Source organism: Nematolebias whitei, chromosome 22 (assembly GCF_014905685.2).
Source record: "Nematolebias whitei isolate Nwh7 chromosome 22, NemWhi1, whole genome shotgun sequence".
In the NCBI taxonomy this organism is placed as follows: domain Eukaryota; kingdom Metazoa; phylum Chordata; class Actinopteri; order Cyprinodontiformes; family Rivulidae; genus Nematolebias; species Nematolebias whitei.
This window is the reverse complement of record NC_056519.1, coordinates 17,551,002-17,572,796: the sequence shown is the minus strand read 5'-3', so window position 1 is coordinate 17,572,796 and position 21,795 is coordinate 17,551,002. Positions and strand designations below refer to the sequence as shown.

Genomic DNA, 21,795 nt, shown 5'->3' with positions numbered 1-21,795 from the left:
ACAGTTTTTGTTTGGTCAAGCCTTTACCCTTGCCTGGCACAGACACACAGTATTCATGTGTTGCACAAGTTCTCTTCAATTTTTGTAAGCTGAAAACATTTTAATTCTCAGATGATTTTCCCTTTTCTTCTCATTTCTTGCAAAGTGTTGTAAAGTTGAGGGTGAAATGTTCATTTTCAGATAAAGTCCAAAACGAACAAAAAGCCCCAAATTACAAACCCACCAGTTCATTATAACCTTAAATAATTAATTTCTGCCCCTTAATTTCAGGTGTATGTATGTTTAAAAAAAAAAACCTACTTTTGAGCTCTGTGGCAATATGAATTATGGACACAAAATTGAAGCTAGCTTTAGATAAATGACATCTTATCAATGCCTGTATTTAAAAAATATATTCTTTTTCGTTGGAAAACTGAATTAAATACTGCTTAAGTAGGGGCAGTGGTCATATTTTATTATATAATTATTTGTGCACCTTAGGTACAGTTTGTGCTCATTAAGGGGCATAAAGCTGTACCATAGGGGCACGGGCTATACCACCCACATTATAAAGAATTGGCTCGGCACTGTTTTTACTTCTTGAACATTGTAACTGCTACGCTTTAGTTTCTTCACAGCTTCATCTAATCTGAGTTAAATCGATGTCTACTGAAATTATTAATGTTCTCAGGGAGTGTTTCAGTCATTAGGGAAACATCTAAAACAAGTAAATCAACCATTCAGCTAAAATATATAAATTCTTGAATGTCTAAGTATAGTTGAAATGAATAAATTTATGTTCACTGTGAAAATATATGGGATTGTTGTCCATTTTCAGGACAAATTCACATTTTACTCATGTGCATATATTATTATTTGGGACCAGATTGGTTTTAAACAATCATGAAGGTTGTTGCCCTCCAATAGTTCAGATTTTTATTGGAATTTAGAGACTTCATGGCAACTGTAACATTACATTTACAGACGAACAAAGCAAGTTGGGGCTTTCTATGGAAAATTAACAGCTACCAAGTTGGAAAGCGAACCTAGAAACAGCACCTGCATCCCCACTTTAAATTTCACCAGATGGGTTTTAGCTTTCCTGCTATAGCTCTAAAGAAGAAAAAAAGGAAGTGTAACAAGGAAAACTGCCATAAAAAAACATCTGTTTGATATTAAAGGATCAATACCTTTTAACGAACAACTGAGAATAGCTGATATATTTAAAAAATGTCAACAATTAATCAAATGTGTAGAATATATTGATGCCGCTCTGTCAAGAAGTCGTTTTTATCCTATCAAATATAAAAACAAGACAAAATATACAACTAGAGAAATTGCAGAAGAACTTGCTGAGAAACAGCTTAAATTAGCTAAAAAGCATGCTGAAATTTATCTGAAATGGAAAAAAGCCTAAATTAGCAGAAGAAAGCAGAAAGAACATATATTTGCTGAAATGGATTTAAATATCCAGAAATGAGCATAAAAATGAGGAAATTAACAAAAAAAGCTGAAATGAGCAAATAATGGCTGAAAAGTAGATGAAAGGCAGAAATAAGCTTAAACTACCAGAAGGAGGCAGAAAGAGCTGAAATGAGCTAAAAAATGTGGAATTAGCCGGAAAAGCTAAAATCAGCATAAAATAGCTAAATAGCAGCTGAAATAACAGAAAAGGCAGAAAAAAGCTGAAACTAGCACAGTTAGGCTGAAAGGAGTATAACAAGCTGATATTCTCAGAAAGAAGTTAATTAGGCTGAAAGATGCAGAAATTACCACAAATTTTTTTTAATTTATCTGAAAACAGCCTAAATTAGCTAAAAACAAGTAGCTGAACAGATAGAACAAGCTTAAATTAGCAGAAGAAAGCAGAAAGAACATGTTTGCCCAATTAGGCTGAAAGAAGCAGAAATGAGCACGGAAAATGGAAATGATCTGAAAATAGCCGAAATAAGCAAAAAACAGCTGAAAAATAGATTAAAAAGCAGAACGAAGTTTAAATTACCAGAAATAAGTGAAGAGAGCACATTTTTGCGGAATTAGGCAGAAAATAGTTTAAATTAGTGCAAAAAAGTGGAATTAGCTGAAAGAGCTCAAGTAAGCATAAAACAGCTAAAAAGTAGCTGAAATAGCAGAAAAAGCTGAAACTTTCATAATTAGGCTGAAAGGAGCACTACAAGCTGAAATTAGCAGAAAGATGTTAGAAAAAGCATAAACATATTGAAGTAAGCAGAACGAACCTGAAAGGAGCACAAAACAGCTGAAAAAACAGCTGAAAGTAGCTGAAATTAGCTGAAAAAGTTAAAATTTGTACAAAGAAGCTGAAAGAAGCGGAACCAGAACAAAATATGAAAGGAGCAGTAAAATGTTGTAAACAGATCTAAAGATTTGAGGGATGGAAAATGAGTTCAATTCATTTCTATGAGGAAAAAAGTGTCAGAAAAGGCTAAATATTTCAAAAAGCTAAAGTTGCACCAATAACAAAAGTCATAGCAGGATTGTCCTGAAAGAGCTGAACGTTGTGATTTATGATTTGAAATGGCACAAAAACTGTGGAACGAGAAAGTTGCCAAATAATGTTCGGAAGAAAAATGGATCACAATAGTGTGACTGCTTCATAAATATTCACACAAATAAAAACAAAGATTTTCTTTTCACACTATTTTCTTGACTTGATCACAAAGGTTTAACCATTAAACTCTGATAAAACTTCAAGTCTATTTGAAGACCAACATCTTTTCTGAGGATTCATAACTTTATTGAGATATGATCCTCCTTCCACAAGCCTCCCTTCACAGCCTGAGCCGAAGGAGCAGTGACCCTGCAGGTCAAGAGGGTGTGATCTCAGGTGAAGCATTGTCATCAGGCCCATGACCAGAGTACTTAACCCCTGATTGGCTAATTCATATCCCAGGTGTGGAGCTGGGTGATATGCTGCGCGTTCGTCACGGTGCTCAGCGTTTCCTCTCGAACAGCGAAACGAGTGTGTAGCCTGTCCAAGACAAGAGGGGGTGGGGGTGTAGGAGGTGTTAGGTGCAGAAAGCTGAGCGGGATGGTGGGGGGAGATGGTAGAAAGCTCAGCGAGAGGTGGTCCTACAGTTCATGTTAATTATCAGTTCTTTTTGTGACCCCCCATGTCAGCACCAGTCCTAACTGGATCCTACTTCTAACACCCCACTGAAGGAGAAAAATCTCATGGACGTGACATGTGCGCGCAAGACGCTAAATGTAAGAGAACACGATAGGCATCATAGTAGGTGTGTGTGTGTTTTCAAGTGTGTGAGAAGTTAAGAAGTGCTAAAGAGATCAAGAAAGATGAACCAAATGTTTGGAAAAACCAAGAGAGCATGTTATTAATTCTACAATTGAACAAGACCCGAGCATTTCAGAAATATTATTTTATTATTATTCTCTGCTTCAAGTGATGCACTATTACACATATGTCAACCTGTTTCTGTAAAATGTTAAGAACATCTATTTGTGATGAGGGTGACAAATTGTAACGGGTACAGCTTGATCGTTCACTTTGTCTGCATCTTTTACATACTTTCACTTGTTCGCAACAAAAAAAACCAACACATTTCTCGTATGATGTATACTTTAAAAGATTATATTTATAATATATAATCCTTAAATTGTAGCACAGCAAAATTATATAAATCATCCAGAAAATATGTGATTAAATAACTTTTAGCAAACCTTGCTGCCGCATGCGTACAAAAGAATATAACCTGTAGAGGTAAAGTTACAATTCAGTGTATTTTTACCTCATTATGAAGCTGCTGTACATCTGCCAATTACTTTATATGTCCCATATGTCTGTATGGTCACAAAAACTTTCTTTCTTTTTTTTTTTTTTTTTTTCTTACCCAGGCTTTGTTCTAAGCTGCTGAAATCTAGGACAGAGCTGTGGTGATAGTTTCAAGAGACACCCCCCCACCACCACCACCACCCAAAGAGGGGGGTCAGAGTAAGAGATAGAGGGAACATTCACCCTCCACGATCAGGGTCGCTCAGCAATGGGCTGTTTTCTGCACCAGTAAAATGCAGCTGTTGTGCAAAAGCCAAGCGATAATTTTAATGAAGAATATCATTTCAAGAACGCACAATTTCTCCTTCAGTGAACAATTCTGAACCGTTGGAGAACCTCACAAGAATGTCCCAAACATGAATTAGATTTTCTTTTATAGAATTGTTCATGCTTTAAGCTTAAAGGACCAAATTCACCACAATCAGGAAGGTAGAAGAAAAAAATAAATAAATAAAAACCCTCGGCTGATGAATGATCTTTACATCCATCCATCCATCCATTTTCTTTACCCGCTTATTCCATTTTTGGGTCACGGGGGTCGCTGGTGCCCATGTCCAGCAATCACTGTGCGAGGGGCGGGGTACACCCTAGATGGGTCGCAAGTCCATCACAGTGATCTTTACATTAAATAAAATATCTAAAAAAGTTAAATCTGGTCCTCTGGACATTCAAGAAAAAACAAAACAAAACACAAAAATTGTAGAAACGTTTCGTCTTTCATCCGAAAGACTTCCTCAGTTTTAGATTTTTCTACCTGGATTATTTAGCATGCATCAGGATATTAAATAACATAATTCTGAATTAACATAAAACACAAAATTACTAAAAAGTTTACACATAAAGAAAAAAACATTTAAATCTTTTAAAAATTTTGCAAACAAAACAAATTAAGCAAATCTGGCAAGGGCTGGTTAGGGAGTGGGGTTTGCTAAGTGTAATCAGAAATTGAAAACCATGCATGTGTGTTATTAGGACAATATAGAAAAAGTGGCTAAGTGTAGCTAACAAGCCAAAACAAAGGATATTATGCTACCAGAAAATGGATAACTAAACATAACAAATTACAAATTTGATATAAGGCTATCACCACAGACACTACTAACTATGAGGAACCATGAAAACTAAAAGCCGAAGTAATTAGGTGTACTTTTTGAAGCAACAATTGAAACTTGACAATATCTAAAAAAATAGTAGCACTATATATCCACATGACAGAAAAAGTAGGACGGTTTGTTGCTAGCTGTAGCTTAATTATCAAACACAAGGCCTAAATGATGATTTAACTTTATGCTTGTCAAGGGAAATTAGGTAAAAATTTATGGATGTTTGTCACTAACTAATATTAAATTAAGTGTGTGAGTTAGAGAGTTGTATTTCCTCTCAGAGAGGATGCTGCAGGCACACCTGATAACTCCAAGGATGGCTCCAAGTCTGTAAGCTGTAAAGCTGAGGTTGTCTTGACCTGTTTTGTCTGATAAAGATTATAAAAACACTTCCTGCCTCACTGTCCGGCGCAGATTCTCACTGACGAGGCTCTAATCTTGTAACTTTGTACAGCTGTGAAATAGGGGTTGCACAACTACATATTTTTTAAAGTCAACTTCAACGTGTTAGAAGTCGAGTCGACGTCGACTAGTCGCTGTGACGTCATAGGAACTCAAGGCGCAATAAAATGTTCACAAAACAAAACTTCGTTTATTATTTACACAAAAAAAAGAACAAAAAAAAAAACATTGGGAGCGTATATTTATACTCCTACCATTTATCATACTGCAAAAAAAGTCACAGGAAAACCAAAACTATTATTAAGCTACAAAAGTGAAAGAAACATAACCATCAAATAAAACTAAAAACAGTGGGGTGGGCGATGGTGGAATCCACCTTATAATATTATAGTTATTAACGGTCATCGGCCGAGCGCGTACGCTGACGCAGCAGCTAGTAAGCTTCAGGTGGGTCACTGGCAGTCATCCATCTGGACTCTTTTGTACCTCTTTTAACCGGCCGGTCAGTGTGCAGTCAAACAGCCACAAGCGACTGGTGGTGATCCAAATTGGATGGTCAGCCGTGCACATCCGCCGACGCAATCAAAAGCTTGAAACCGACCCGGACTGCCCATCCAGCACATTATTTTGGCTCGGGCCGGGCATGGGCCCAGGTTAGAATTGACAACTCTAACCAATGCCCACTGCTGTTTTTAGTTTTATTTGATTTAATCCACCACCGTGGATTAAATAAAATAAAACTAAAAACAACGGGGCGGGCGGTGGTGACTGCGAGTAGTCGACGCGAAATTCAACAACTCGCGAGATGTCCTAGAATTTACTAGTTTACTAAATTCAACCCCTACTGTGAAAGTCTTTTTGTGACGTCTGCCCTTGCAAGTAAAAGACCAGTTAAATAAATCTTCTTGTGTCCTCAGAGTGTCTATTTTGAGTAAGCAGATGATGAAAGGACATTTTTTTACCCAACATGTTATCCGGCTCGAAGGACCAACAATGTCGGATAAATAAATATACTTTCATCATCTGCTTACTCAAGTAAGCCACTCTGAGGACACAAGACTATTTTTAACTGGTCTTTTACTTGCAAGGGCAGACTGGTAACAAAAAAAGGCTTTCATATGTACAAAGTTACATGCTTAGAACCTCATCAGTGAGAATCTGCACCAGACAGTGAGGCAGGAAGTGTTTTTATAATCCTTATCAGACAGAGTCAGGTCAAGACGACTTCAGCTTCACAGCTTACAGACTTGGAGCCATCCTTGGAGTTATCAGGTGCACCTGCAGCTTCCTCTCTGAGAGGAAAAACAACTCTAACTCCCACGCATTAATTTAACATTAGTTAGTGACAAACATCGACAAACCTTTACCTAAATTCCCTTGACAATGCTCCTCAGTTTTTCAAACTGATTTATTTTTAAATAGATTCCTATCGAAACTTTTTAGATTTTTAAATTTGAAAACTTTAGATGTGTGGATGAACACATTTTGTTATCTGCAGAGACAGGCTAACTTAGCTTAGCCTAGCTCTACTAAGGTGACTTTTGGCAGTTGGACTGTATTTAGCAGGCAGATAAAAGTTTAGTTACTTAAAGAGAAAATAAGTATTTTCTGCTACATGTCAAAATATTTCAGTGTTTTGTGAGTTTTTTTCTTCTTAGCATGTCTCAGCTGATATAAAGTGAACTTTCTAAAGACACTGTATCATGGAAATATTTTTACATATAGTTCCCGTGGGAGACTTTTATCATCTTTTACCTGTTATAGAGATTGCAGAGCTGCCATCTCCAGGCTCCATTTGACTCCAGACTGTTTTACACTTCCTGCACTCCTGTCTAACTCCTCCTTGCTCCCTGCGAAGCCGGATCCTTCAGTTTGAGTTTCTGTCCAGATTACACCATGATTCTCCCTGACAGCTGAAGCGTCAACCCCTTGGCACTGCTGGGAATTTATGATCAGGTTCAGGATGCATAGTAGCCCTGGGGAGTGAATACACAATCGGGACAGAGCAGGGACACGACTCCATTCATCTCAAAGACGTGCACGGTTATTTTGCAGAATGATAACGGCACATTATAATCTAACACCAAGCTTAATTTTAATTTATATTCTGCTTGTAAGTCAATTTATTTATCACCACTCCTCATTCATCATTGTCTGTCATTTTATTTTGCACTATGACTATTGTTTTACTAGAAATTGTGAAAGTAGTACTGACAGAGAATGATTTACTTAGTGGTTGTTTTTACAGTAGGACAGAAAAATCCATCTTGACAAAACACATACTCAAAATACCGTCTATGGAGAACGTACTGGCTTTATTTACATCCTCTTATACACAGTGTGTTGTGTGTGTCACTTCAGCAAACTATTAAAGTTTTATTGTTTTTCTTACATAAATAAATGCTATTCATTTCTCCTAAATGAATGAAATTAAATTAGTAAGAAAGAACATTGATGCTTTATAATACAAGTGGTAATCAGAAAATTCCACTTCAATTTGTATATGATTATATTATTGTTTTGATGAGAGGTAGATGATTTGGAAATGATGGGTGCAGTTTTTCCAACACGCTGTCAAATGATGGAAGCCCCCCCCCCCCCCCCCACGTCTCAGGTTGTCACAACAAAAATAATTAGATCTGATTGGGCAACACACCGCTCATGTTCATGTGTTTGTCGTTTTCAAAGTCTGTCCAGACTCGATTCACTCTGAGCTTTATTTGTACGACAAGAAAATAACCCAGAGATATAGATATGCTATGTTAAGCAGCTTCTCTCTTCCCAAAGCTGTTGCCTGATTTTGTTTTGTTTCATTACACAAGGTCATGCAACCAAACAAAAACAGGGATCTCCAACACCAAAGTTCATGCTCAATAGTTCAAGGTAAAAATCCAACAATGTTCAGCCAGGTCATCTGGATGGTTTCTTTTATTTTTACAGAGATGATTCATCTTTCATCCAAAGGACTTCTCCAGTCCGAGAGCCATAAACAAACTGGAGTCCCACAAACACCACACTCCCATAGTGGGAAAAAAAACAAAAAAAACAGTCTGCTGGTGATAAGATGGTTTCTGAGGCCCGCTCTCTCCCCTGTCAGCTCCTATGAGGCAGCCATGCCAAAATGGTTCAAAAAATGGTTCAAAAGTTCATGCTCAACAATCCAGGTCAAAATCCAACAATGTTCAGTCAGGTCATCTGGATGATTTATTTTCTTTTGCTGAGATGTTTCAAACTTCATCCAAAGAACTTCTTCAGTCCATGGAGCCACATACAAATTGGAGTCCCACAAACAACACACTCCCATAGTGAAAAACAGTTTGCTGGTGATAAGATGGTTTCTGGGGCACGCCCTCTCCTCCGTCAACTCCTCTGAGGCAGCCATGCCAAAATGGTTCCAAACATCAAAGTTCATGCTCAATAATTCAAGTACAAATCCAACAATGTTCAGTCAGGTCATCTGGGCAGTTTCTTCATTTTGCTGAGACGTTTCGTCCTTCATCCAAAGGACTTCTTTAGTCTGAGGAGCCACAAACAAACTGAAACTATAATATCACCAGCAAACTGTTTTTTTTTTTCCACTATGCGAGTGATGGTGCTTGTGGGACTCCAGTTTGCATGTGGCTCCTCGGACTGAAGAAGTCCTTTGGATGAAGGACGAAACGTCTCAGCAAAAAAAAACAATAAATAAATAAATAAAAATAGAAACCGTCCAGATGACCTGATTGAACATTGTAGGAATCTCCAACATTCTGGCCTGCAAAGTTTCTAACTGTGTCCCTTTCAGGTTGCAGCAGAAATGCCACAATCCATGAATCACCTCTTCAAAGGCTTGTATCGTTTTTATGGATCCAGAATGAATGAGGCATATTTCTATTTATAATGTCCTGTGAGTAAATTTCTCAAAGCTGATTTGACTCTGCAACTTCCAGTCTATTTTTGTCGGGAAGTCAATACTAATTGACTGATTTATATACATACTGACTGGCAGAGCAAAAATAAAATACACTGCTGAATCATCTGTTTTCCTCCTGTGAAAAGTACTCCATCATGAAGCCCAAGATATGTTAACTCAGAGCTATTGCTTTCCACAAAACAGTGGCAGATGTTACAGTTGATATTTTTATGGTCTGCAACTTGGAAGAAAGAATTTAAATGCTTGTAACATTGCCTATATTTTAAATGATTAGGTGTGTTGAATCATAGGCTAAAAACATGTTGTAACATTGGGATACTACTAGGTATTATACATGGACATGAGGCTAAAGTGTAACCAATTGAAGCCCCCCCAAAATTAAATAAAAGTAAAAACTTGCCTATAAAGATTCACTTTTTGGGAGTCATTAACTATTATTTAGTATCTTGTCATGTATGTTGGCAAATTTAGATTTTTTTTGGGGGGGGAGGGGGGGTCAAAATGTTAAATGAGTAAATATGTAAGTAGCAGTAAGAACACACAGGAATATACCACTGATACACAGCTCTAATATAATGTCAGATAAGAAAGACAACTACAATCTATACCTATTATGTTTTAAAATGCCACAAATACAACACAATACATAAGCAGCGCAGACAGAGTGTTAGTACAAGACATCCTATAAGTAAAAATAAATCTCTGGTCAGCCCTTAAGTTGCAAGGAAAAGTCAAAAAGAACACCTGAAACAGGCTTTGTTATCCCCCATTCTTAGATGCTGAGAAATACCACAATACAGCCATTTTGTCCAGATGCATTTGAGTCATGGCACCTGTCATGAAACATGAGTGACTCTTTAATAGCTTCTGAATGCCTCAATGTGTATTTATTCCCTACACAAAGTCAGAATGCAGCTAAGACCCATTCAAATCGAAGATGCTTGCTGCAGTGTGACAGCCAGTGTTGGATAGAGTTTCACGTTCTATATATAAGCCTGTTGACTGTGTCCTCGCTGCTCTATTTAAATGCCAGAGTTCCACTGTCAAAACAGAGAGAAGGACGCAACAATATGATGGACCTTTTTGAGACCAACTCTTATCTTTTCAATGATTTCTATTTGGAAGAAGGGGATCATGGACCACTACAACATATGGACATGGCGGGGGTGTCTCCTCTTTACAACAGCAACGACAGCCCGGTGTCGCCAGGCCAGGAGAATGTTCCGTCGGAGACAGGGGGGGAAAGCAGCGGCGAGGAGCATGTGCTTGCCCCTCCGGGTCTCCAGTCGCACTGCGACGGCCAATGCCTCATGTGGGCCTGTAAGATCTGTAAGAGAAAGTCAGCGCCAACGGATAGACGCAAGGCCGCAACGCTCCGGGAGAGGAGAAGGCTCAAGAAGATCAACGAGGCCTTCGATGCACTGAAGAAAAAGACCGTGGCTAATCCCAACCAGAGACTACCCAAGGTGGAGATCTTACGCAGTGCCATTAGCTACATTGAGAGGCTACAGGATTTGTTGCAGACGTTGGACGACCAAGAGAAAATTCAAAACGGATCTTCTTTTAACGCCAAAGAACACAATGTAAGCGTATATTGATGGTCTACAGAAGAAACCTACCCCAGTGTTCACATACACTGTAGGTGGGATTCAATTGTCATTCAAAAGACATCAGAATCTTTGCTCGCACTTCAATGCTCATATTAACAGATTACGTTTACTGGGTAGTTTTTACTGCTGGAAATAAGTTCTCATTTTTTATTAACACACGCTACTCCCTTTTTCTTATTGCTCTTTGTCCGTTTATGTTTTTTGTGGTGACTCTTTGAATTTGTGTGCCTTTGTGTTTAACAATATCTACAAATGAGCATAATGACTCGTTTTCTCATTCCAACAGGCGGCCAATGATGAGTATCAGTGGAAGAGATCCTCTGAGACCTGGCGAAGCTCTGCCGATCATTCCAGCGTAGCAATGAACCAGAGAGACGGTACATCTGTTAGCAATCTCTTGCGATCGATGATTAATGAATAAAATATAGCCACAACTGGCACTGTGATGGTCCTAATCCATTTCAGGCTTCGCAAAGCTGAGCGCAGTCACCGTTTGCAAGCACAATGAGATAAGCAGGGTGTCTTAGCCGAGTTTATTCAGGACTGTTTGAGTCCCTGGAAACGCCAAGCTAATCCATACTCTTTGTTTGAGCAAAAGTTGCGATGTTTGTGATCAGATCTTGGCAACTGTTGCAGTTGGATTGGGAAGCTGAGTCATTCAATGTGGCATAATGTTTGCCTTGTGGCTTCTTTGTACCTAGCGCCCTTGTAGTTGACGACATTTGAGTTATACTGGTCAGCGCTGATTTTAAGGGAATTAGTGTTGCACTTTTTTCTCTCTTCATTCTAATGTCACTTTCAAATTGTACGGGATCACTGGTTTATTTAGGAACAGGTTTGATATTTCAGTTTGTGACATTAGTTGTGCATTTTGTACGTCTGAGATGAAGATGTTTTAGTATGTTTTTCAATACGTGCAAAAGTATACGATTCTTCATTTTTCACTGAGCTCATTTCTAGTCAGTGGGGATCGTCTTTCTGAGTTTGCACAGTCTTCTGGAAGAAAACATAGACTTGGACGTCATCAACATGGTGTTGATGAAGTCCAATTAAATGCCAACTTACAGTTTTGACCATTGCACAAATGTTAATGGTACATATTAAAATTAAATTTAGGCTTAGTGTGTATGACTTATGTGTCAAACAAGCATTTTTTTTCTTTTCTTTCAGGAACCAGTGAGTCCTCTGCCTCCTCCAGCCTGTTGCATCTGTCTTCCATTGTAGACAGCATCACAACTGATGAGAAAATCAAGTTTCCCGCAGATGTCTCTGAAAGTTAAAATTGAAATTAACAACAATTTTATTAGTGAGATTATTATTTTTTTTTGTTACATTCAACAATTTTGGCTTTTTATTTGTGACAAGTCCTTCATGGACGGACAGGAAGAGCAACAAATTTGTATATATTTTATATTACATTCTTTTAAAAGGTATTTATTTTGTTTTCAAAAGTTACCAACTTCTTGAAAAAGACCGAACGTTTGTACATAAAGCTGACCAACAAATAAAGTACTCTGTTACGATTTTACACTTGTCAGAAACGGTTATGTTTTTCAAGGTCAAGCTGCCATTCTCATTCATTCCACTGTGGTTGTTACGAGAGCTCCGAACCATATTCGTTTATTAAACGCAGAGTTTATTTTACGTTTTTCAGCCTACGTCGCTTGAAAGGAACAGCAAACTTTCAAGATCTACCACTTCCACCAGCGTTCATGCCTATTAGGAGTCCATAAAAACGGTGCAAACTGCCGTCAAGCAGTTTGTTGCCAGAGCGCTCCTCTTTGTTCGCCAGCGGGCCTGATCCCGCAACAGTAATCCGAGTCGTCTCCAAACGCAGCGTGCCTCCACACTCCTCCCCCGTATCACATGTTGAGAACATGGACTTTTTGGCTGCGAGCACGAGTGCAAACCCCAGCGGGTTTATAAAGTTATTTAAGCCATTAGGTCTGAATTCATCACCACTTGCATCTTCATCACATGGCAAAACGTTTATGTACAAGCGTGTGGCACGATGCCAAGGCCTGAAAAATCCACAGGGTCCAGTTTGTCATATATGGATGTGAACGCGGGGGTGCTTGTAGCTGTTTGGTGTTTTGGTGTATGGGGGTTGCTCCGGTCTCTGTAAACATCACTCAAAGTGCTGGTTAGGACACTCAGACTGATGCAGAAAGATACAAAATGTCAGGCTCATAGATTTGTGGAAAATGAAAAAAAGCCACCGTAACATCAAACAGCTTGGTCAAAGATGAAAATATAGTGGGGAAAGGGGGGATCTTAAAGTTTAAACCATGCCACCCACCCCCTCTTTGGCAATTTAATGTGTTGAGTAACTGGTCAAGGATGTCAGAGGCGCCCTCCGAAATTTTATAGAGGGACTTTTTCTCTCGAAATGCTAAATTTTTTCGTGGTGATGGTTGATTTGGATCATTTTTAATAACCCGCATGGCTTGTTTTCTAGTCTAGTACTAGTTGGCATGTCTTTCCCTTCCGATTTTTCCCCCCTGCTCTTTCTTTGTGCAACCAAACTTGTTTTATTCTCAGCAATGTTTTTGCAATGAGTGCTCCACTGCATTCATAAAATAAATACCTTAATTTAAACAAACATATTAGCTTTCTTATGATGTTTAACTGAAAATCCAAGAAGGAAAAAAAAAACCTCTGCAAGCAGAACATATTAATAAAAAAACAAAACGCACTAAACACACTGGTTTCCTTATTGTCTCAGTTGTTCATGTGTTGTCTAAAAAGTGTTGAGGTTTGAAATGTTAAATTTTTTGGTCCTTTTAAGTGAAACAAGTCAATTTTCAAATCACTTTCCTGCTTTGGTTTGTTTCTGAGATGTATTTTTGTTTTGTGAAATTATTTAGTGTTTTCCAATTATTATTATTATTATTTTTAAGTTTTGTTGTCATTGTTTTTGAGCTTCATGGCCACCGTAGTTTTTTGCTCAACCATTCATTCTTAACACAGAACAAAACTGCTAAAATGCAGCTACTTCTTGACTAAATTTAGCATCAAACTGCTTCTTAACCATTCAGAAAACATGAAAAAATAGGAGGTATTGCATTTTTGCAAACATGCAGTGTGAAAGATGAGTGTTGAATGACAGCTGAAGTGTTGCTGAATGCAAGCTAAAAGTTAAAAATAGCAAAAAGCTAGCTAAAAAAAAAACAACTTTTTTTCAGCTGCTCACTTCTTCACAGCAAGAGTACTTGCATGAAGGATTTGGCAATTTGTTTTACACTGGATGCCCTTCCTGATGCAGCCTGCGCTTGAACCTGCAACCTCGGGATTCTAAGGCTGTAGTACTGGCCACCAAGCTACTGCAGCCACCAAGCTACTGCAGAAATACAAAGTAAAACTTGAAAACAACTGACTAAAGCGTAAGTAATGGGCTAATGCCTCAAAGTATCAGGTAAGTTGCCAAAAGGTCAAGGTAGCAAAAGACTAGCTGAAAGTAGCATGATTGCTAGCTAAGAGCACAAAAAGTTAAAAGGCTAGATAAAAGTGGCCAAAGCATAAAGGCTAAAAGCAGTGAAAGGCTTGCAAGAAGATAAAGGTAAACAAATGGTTGCTAACAGCTAAATATACCAGGAAAGTAGCCAAATGTATTAGAATAATAAGGACAAATTAAAAGTAGCAAAAGTCTAGACAAGAGCTAAAAGTAGCATAAGATGACCAAAATAAAGCAAATGTGCTACAGGTTTAAAAAAGAACAATGTTTTCTGAAAGAAAAAAATATCTCAATGGATTTTATGGGGGAAATATTTATAAATACAGTTAAATACTTACATTTTTTTTTTTTTTTTACAAAAAACAAAAGACATAGCACCATCCTTTGAATAAGCTGCATGTTTTGATATGTGAATGGCTAAAATAGCAAAAAGTAAAAAGAGTTAGAACGCAAAAAAATATGCTAAACATATATAAATAAAATCTGGGAAACAAAAGAGTGTATCGTCAGCATAAGCGATCACACATTATTGACAGATTTTTTTTTTTTTTCCATTGGGGAAAAAAAAAAACTCTACACAGTATAATTTTATTTTCTTTAGAATGTATTTGCTGAGTATTTGTTTTCTCACTTGGTGTGTTTTATTAAAGACTATAAACTCTTCCTGCGTGGCAGAGATTTGTTAAAATGACAAAACATCGAATAGTCCATAAGCAGATTATCTTAATGCAATTTTTATTTCTGCAGAAACCAAACAGGAACCTGCCAGCTCCAAACATTAATGTGATTTTAATGAGTTCCTGCTCACTCAGCATGTTGCAGTTTTTGTGTTATATTTTCTACAATAAAACAATTTTTCTGCATTCTTAATTTAGGAGACTTTTCTGATGAATCATTGTTCTTATCTACCAAATATGCGTCCCCTCGCCAGGAAACAGCCCCCACCTTCCACACACTCTGCCTGTGTCTCGTTTGACCTTGCAGGGATTTGTGTTGCTGATGACACCACATAATTCTCATTTGGCTGTGAGGAGGGTCAGTGTTTTAAAAGTCAGAGCTGACGAAAGGCGGAACGTTGCACGGAGGGGGATCAAACCGGACGCTGAACGCTCCGATTTACCCAGACTTTCCTCCAGGATCCTGCCTTAAGGAGCGTGCAGAGTTGCAGGGCTGGCAGCACACTTCTTTCTGCTCATTGCCAAACAAATGGTGTTGCCACTCAAAACCCCCCCCCCCCCCCTTTTGTTTCATTTGTTTTTGTGGGGAATGTGAAATGGATTTTATATAGATGGGTAGAACGTATTGCACTTGAAGGATTGTTTTATTCCATATATATATATATATATATATATATATATATATATATATATTACATTTACTCAAAATGTCCCATGTCATCAGCCAGTTAAAGTGAATAAGTTTGTTATTGCCTGCTGACAAAAGGTGAAGGGGGAAAATTATGTTTTTGCTTGGGTCTGTTAGCAAAATATCTCATGAACCACTGGATATATTTTAATGAAAGTTTCAGGGAATAATCACTGAGTGAGCCCGTACAAGTGTTTAACTTTTGGAGATGATCCAATTCAAGATGTCCACCTCAGACAACTGATAATTAAAAAAAAAAAAAAACCCATAAAGATGGCTGTAAATTGAAAATAAATAAATAAATAAAGACATTGTGATAACATTTGTTGCTGTAGCTGAGTCGTTGTCAACACATACACCAAGCGTTACTAATTCTTTGAGATATTAGCATAAACCTTTATCGTAACCTTTTGGAGTTGGTCTGTTAGCAAAATATATCATGAACCACGGAATGGGTTTTAATAAAATTCATAGAAAACTTTCAGTAGATGTTTACCTACAACTTATTAATGTTTGGGGTTCAATCTAATTCAATGTGACCGCCACAACAACACTGTTAAACACAAAACAGCTCTAACTAAGTCACATATGATCAAATTGAGCTATATTTGAGCTGAGAGTTGTTCAAAACACATAATCGTAATTTTTTTTTAACGTTGCCAATTAAAATTATTGCAACATTTGAACAAAAACGACTACAACTCATTTTTCAGCTTAAAATGAACTTAAAGATGTGCAAGCCTTCAAGGAAATCAAGGCCTTTAATCATTATAGATTTCTAACTGGGTTTACATTCATAAGTGGACGTTTTTTCTGCAAAGATAAATAAATAGATAAATAAAGATTGAATGAAAAGAAAAAAAAGGATATATGTGGTGCAGGACCATTTTAAATTAAAGCATGAGGCTGTTTGGAAGAAATAAGGTTTTCAGACATGAGGGAGGTGCTGTGCACATAAAAGCTCACCTCCTGCCCCTCACTTAACTCCGTCTCTGACCCCTGAGAACAACAGAAAAGCAGCTCGGAAGGGCTCCCGGGAGACCAGAGCCCTTCTCCGCTCTGTGCGCAATCGCGGCGCGCTTTTGCGCCATGTGCTGCGCCAATCAGCCCCCGGAGCGCGCGCTTTTCTCATTTTCACCGACGCTGTTCTTCTCTCAGGCCCGAGCAGGCTTTGATCCCGGGCGCGGATCCGAGCTTCAGTCCGGCCGATGTCTTCTTCAGCTGTGCACCCCCCCCCACGCCCACGCCCCTCACCCCTCCAGCCACCAAACTAAACTGCACCGGGGCAATTCAGACGCAGCAGCTCCTGCATGTTTTCTTAGGTGCAGGACGTTCCCAGAGAAGAGGGCACACCAAACGTTTTGACACATTGTGAGAAAATATCCGCATTGTATACTCGCGAGCTGTCACCAACACAATTACCTTGGTGGGGTGCATGCAGTTTAGCCTGCTCATTTCTGCAAAAATATATACAAATAAGGAAACTCTGCTTATATGGTATACATTGATGCTATATATATATGTGTGTGTGTTTTAGTTTGTGTAAATATGCCTCACCTTTTAGTAATTTAAAAAATGTTTGAACTAAAATGGAATTGAATAAAATAAACTTATGTACAGTATAGTAAAGAAAAATATGTATTTAATCAATAAACATATAAAAAAAAAGTAATAAAACTGTACTTTCCTATACAATTAATGATGATAAGGAACTGACACTCCAATGATAAGTTGTAATATTGTAAATTTCTCTAGCACTTAATTAAAATAGCTCACCAACAGGTGTTCTCTAAGATTTTCCCACCAAATAGCAAATATGAAGACCAATTTAATAGTCATGCTTTTTAATATAGCACCAGAATCTACAAACAAAAGTTACTAGTGTAAAAATACATATTTTACTCCTCTTATTTGCTTTAGTCGCAACAAAACTAAACTGAGTTGTTCTCGCCACAGCTCTGCAGTGTTCACTTGTCAAAGCCCTTAAACCCCTCGTCATCCGCTGGAATTAAACCAGTTGCACCGTCCCGACCATCTGTTGGAGCTTGATTTGTGTCAATAACTTGTAATGGGTCAAATTTGCGTGGAGTTAAGGTGCACGTCGTTTGCCTCATTGCTGTTTTGATGAGCTCAGACAAACAGGGATGGCTTCGCAGCACCTTAAACGACTAACCCGGTCGTTTTGGAGAGGGGGTTTTACTGCTGTTCTGTGAATCTGCGGGGCTTGAAATGTTACACCTTCCTTTGCAGCTGGGCTGCATCTGCAACGCTGTTGTCTCCAACATAAAAACTGGCCTGCGTGCTCTTCCTTTGCTGCCCGCTTTGACTGTAACGAGTGTCTGTGGCGTTTCTGACTTCATGCTCTGAGGCAGGACACGAAGGTTCTGAAACCGCCACGAACCGATGTGTGCAGCGGGGCCTTGCAAAAGAAGGAGCCAGAGAAAATTAGTTGGAAAACACCAATAAGTGCAGATGTGGGAAACTCTGCAGGGTACTGGGGGGTGTGTGAGGAGGGTAAGGATGGGGCAGGGAGGGAACTGAACTAACTCCAGCCTGCCTTCTGGCCGGGCCAATGGGCCATGGTAATTAGATCTGGCCAATGTAGGCCCTGGGCTTTAGCCAGGGGGCATAAAAGGGGGGCCTGGGGCAACAGACCCCTCATATCACTCAGAGGTCTCCTCTCTTTCACCCAGCACCTTTACCCTCTCTCCTCTTATTGCTCCTGACCATTCAGACGCCTTTCGTTACCAAGCCATGGACGTCTTCTCACCATCGCAGCTCTACTTTGACCGAGCGTGCGCCTCCTCTCCGGACAGCTTGGAATTCGGTTCCGGCATGGAGCTCGCCGGTTCCGAAGAAGACGAGCACGTCAGGGTTCCTGGAGCCCCTCACCAGCCGGGCCACTGCCTCCAGTGGGCCTGCAAGGCCTGCAAGCGCAAGTCCAGCTTCGTGGACCGCAGGCGGGCTGCCACCATGCGCGAGCGCCGGCGGCTGAAGAAGGTCAACCACGCCTTCGAGGCTCTGCGGCGCTGCACCTCGGCCAACCCGAGCCAGCGCCTGCCCAAAGTGGAGATCCTGCGCAACGCCATCCAGTACATCGAGAGCCTGCAAGAGCTGCTGCGAGAGCAGGTGGAGAACTTTTACGGCCTACCTGGGGAGAGCGGCTCCGAACCGGGGAGCCCGCTGTCCAGCTGCTCTGACGGCATGGTAAGACCACTAATCCACATGTTCATGCCGACATCTGCTTCATCAGAGGCCTGCAGGTGCATGCTGGGGCTGCGGAGCCAAAACTCGATCAGTTAAATAAAGGACCGCTGCCTGACAGCTGCAGAAGGCTGTTCTATTTCATGCATATTACACTTTCCCATAATTCATCAATGCAACTACCTATTTAGTAGTTTTTATTTACATATTATTATATAACCTCATTTGTTTTATTTAATTTAATCGGAAGGTGACCATATTTCAGATAATACCAAATATAGTTATGGATTGACTTTATGCCTTTCCCACCACTGAACACTTTATAGCCTCAATAAACTAAACTAAATCCACCTCACTGAAGCCAGGCAGGAACTAAAAACAAAACCAAAAAAAAAAAAAAACGGGGCACTCTTTCCTGCATTCCATCCTGACTGCATGTTCGGCACCGCTGCCAGGATTTTCTGCAGATTTACTCGGAGAAAGTGTCATCTTGCACAAACCGGTGTTGCTTCCACTGATACAATCGATTCGCCACAGTTGGATGGAGGGGTGTGTGTGGTGGTGGTGGGGGGGGGGGGGGGGGCACACACGGCCCACTTTGACTTTCAGATGGATGTGAAATAAAGAAGCCAATAACTTAGGAACTCAGAGATTTATTCGCCTGTCCAGAACATCATGAAAGGATTTATTTTTTTTTTGTACGTTTTTCTGTCTTTTAGCTAATATTTGTGTGAACGGCCATAAAACACGGCTTTGTGTCTAGTTGTTACAGTTCAAGGGTAAATTTGATTTCTCATGTTTTTCCAGGGTGGAAGCACCAGCCCAGTGTGGCAACAGATGAATGCAAACTATAATAACAACTATTCCTACTCAAAGCACGGTAAGCGCTTCTATTCGAAAAACAACACCAATTTTTTTGTCCAAAATGTGTTTTTAAGGACATTTAACAATTCTTAAAGCTTTCACATATAAATCTGAAAATGAATTAAATAATGTCAAAATGACCATCTATTATTGTTGTTTCTCACCTTTTCCTCCCTTTTATTTTTTTTATAGTCAACTTATGGCTCAAACTAATGTTTTATAACAATTTATTGTCTTTGGCAGAGAGTATGGACGACAAAGCAGTCGGCACTTCCAGCTTGGAGTGCCTGTCCAGCATCGTGGACCGCCTGTCCTCAGTGGAGTCCAGTGGAGCGGCTGCTCTGAGGGACATGGCCACCTTCTCCCCGGGCAGCTCTGACTCTCAGCCTTGCACACCAGAGAGCCCGGGAACCCGACCCGTGTACCACGTCCTGTAAAGAGAAAGCCTCATCTGAGGAGGATATGTTGCCACGGGCAACAGCTCGCTGTCATCAGCTGTTTGGTCTTTTGCAACAACATGACGAGAACCAATTTGTGCAAAGCGGACGAGGGCTCAGCAGAATCCGAGGACCCGTCTCCACCATCTTCAACGTTGTACATGAGATTGTAAATATGTAATATAAAGCCCATTTATTCTACACATCCTTTTATACCCAATAAGACGTATTTAATGTAAGGCTGCATTATTCAAAAATGAAGATATTTAAACCACGCTGTAACTTTGAACACGCCGCGTCTTCTTGTTTTTAAAAAGCTTTTCAAACGAGTTTGCTTTAATAATTCACGTAATGACGTCTTTTTTTTTTTCATTTTCATTTGAACAGAATCGAGATTAAAATAGATTATCTCACAAGAAAAACTGTTTATTTTTGTCACGACTGAGTCAGCTTTAGAGCAGCCTAAAGTTGTAGTGAAATTACCATATTTTTTGGACTATAAGGCACACTTAAAAGCCTTTAATTTTTCTTAAAAATCAACAGTGAGCGTTATGTATTAATTCTGGTTGTGCTCACTGACCTCGAACCGATTTTATGTGGTACACGGCGCTCAAAAATCTATCTAAATGAACTTATTTCACTTAATGCGCCTTATAATCCGGTGCGCCTTATAGTCGGAAAATTACGGTAACTGAAATACTAATTTAAGACTCGTTCATTTGCATATTAATGATTTTGTGTCTCTTGAAAGAAAAAGAGCAGATTATTTATTTTGTCAGATTTGCCCTGGATTATCTCCGTTGTCAACAAACTAAAAGGATCACACTCAACTCCATGACTTTAAATCATACTGCATTTTTTTTTACTTTGCTCACTGATTAGAGTTAAAACAGATCAAATCAAATGAAAACGATAAAGCGATTATTGAGTTTCTTCTTTGTTTGACGTGTTGCTGTGGTTTTTTTTTTTTTTGGGGGGGGGGGGGGGAGCGAGGCGTCACTGTGTGTACCTGTTTGTTGCTTCCGACCAAATGTGAGCCATCATTAACACCTTTGATTGTCCCACCACTAGTGTGGAAAACAGATGGCCTCTAATGGGACTTATTGTGTGTCTGAGGAGGAGGGGGGCTACGCATGTCGTGCTTTTGATCATGCTGTGAAAAAGCTGTATTTTTATTTTTTAATAACTTCTTGACCACTGGGATGTTGGAAATAAAACATGCTTTTTATTAAATAATTTTCATTCCACTTCATTTATTTACTTGTAAGTTTAATATTGAATCAGTCCAATGACTATAAAATGCAATGCGCTGTAAAATATGCATCTACGGAGATGATGCAATGGTAAACATGCAATAGAAATGAAAAAAAAATAACGTAAAGTTTGCAACAAGATTAGAAAAATAAACAAGGGCACACATTTTATCCATAACTTCTGGCTCTAGTTTGCCTAATCAAATGCTTTTGGGCAACTATTTATTCCCTTGGATAGTTAATTTATTTTTGCTTTAACTCAGCAAATGTTTTAAAGTAGAGACCAGTCAACCAATTACTACTTTACTGACCAGAAATACACCAGGGATTTTGATTGTGAATGACCAACTGAGTCAAAACACAAGTTTCAAGTGATTTAAAACAGAAAAATAAAGAGTATGCG

At 39.1% G+C, this 21,795-nt stretch overlaps 2 protein-coding genes across 2 annotated transcripts; both read left to right on the top strand.

The window, feature by feature from the left end:
- Positions 1-10,226: 10,226 nt before the first annotated feature.
- myf6 (myogenic factor 6) lies at positions 10,227-12,329 on the top strand. The gene is made up of 3 exons (XM_037695945.1): positions 10,227-10,788; positions 11,102-11,192; positions 11,986-12,329. The coding sequence occupies exons 1-3, from the start codon at positions 10,276-10,278 to the stop codon at positions 12,093-12,095; spliced, it is 714 nt and encodes a 237-aa protein (XP_037551873.1). The 5' UTR covers positions 10,227-10,275; the 3' UTR covers positions 12,096-12,329.
- Positions 12,330-18,233: 5,904 nt separating this feature from the next.
- Positions 18,234-20,139, top strand: myf5 (myogenic factor 5). The gene is given in 4 exon segments (XM_037695956.1): positions 18,234-18,327; positions 18,381-18,841; positions 19,646-19,718; positions 19,946-20,139. Coding segments are annotated over 4 exon segments (822 nt in total).
- Positions 20,140-21,795: the final 1,656 nt, after the last annotated feature.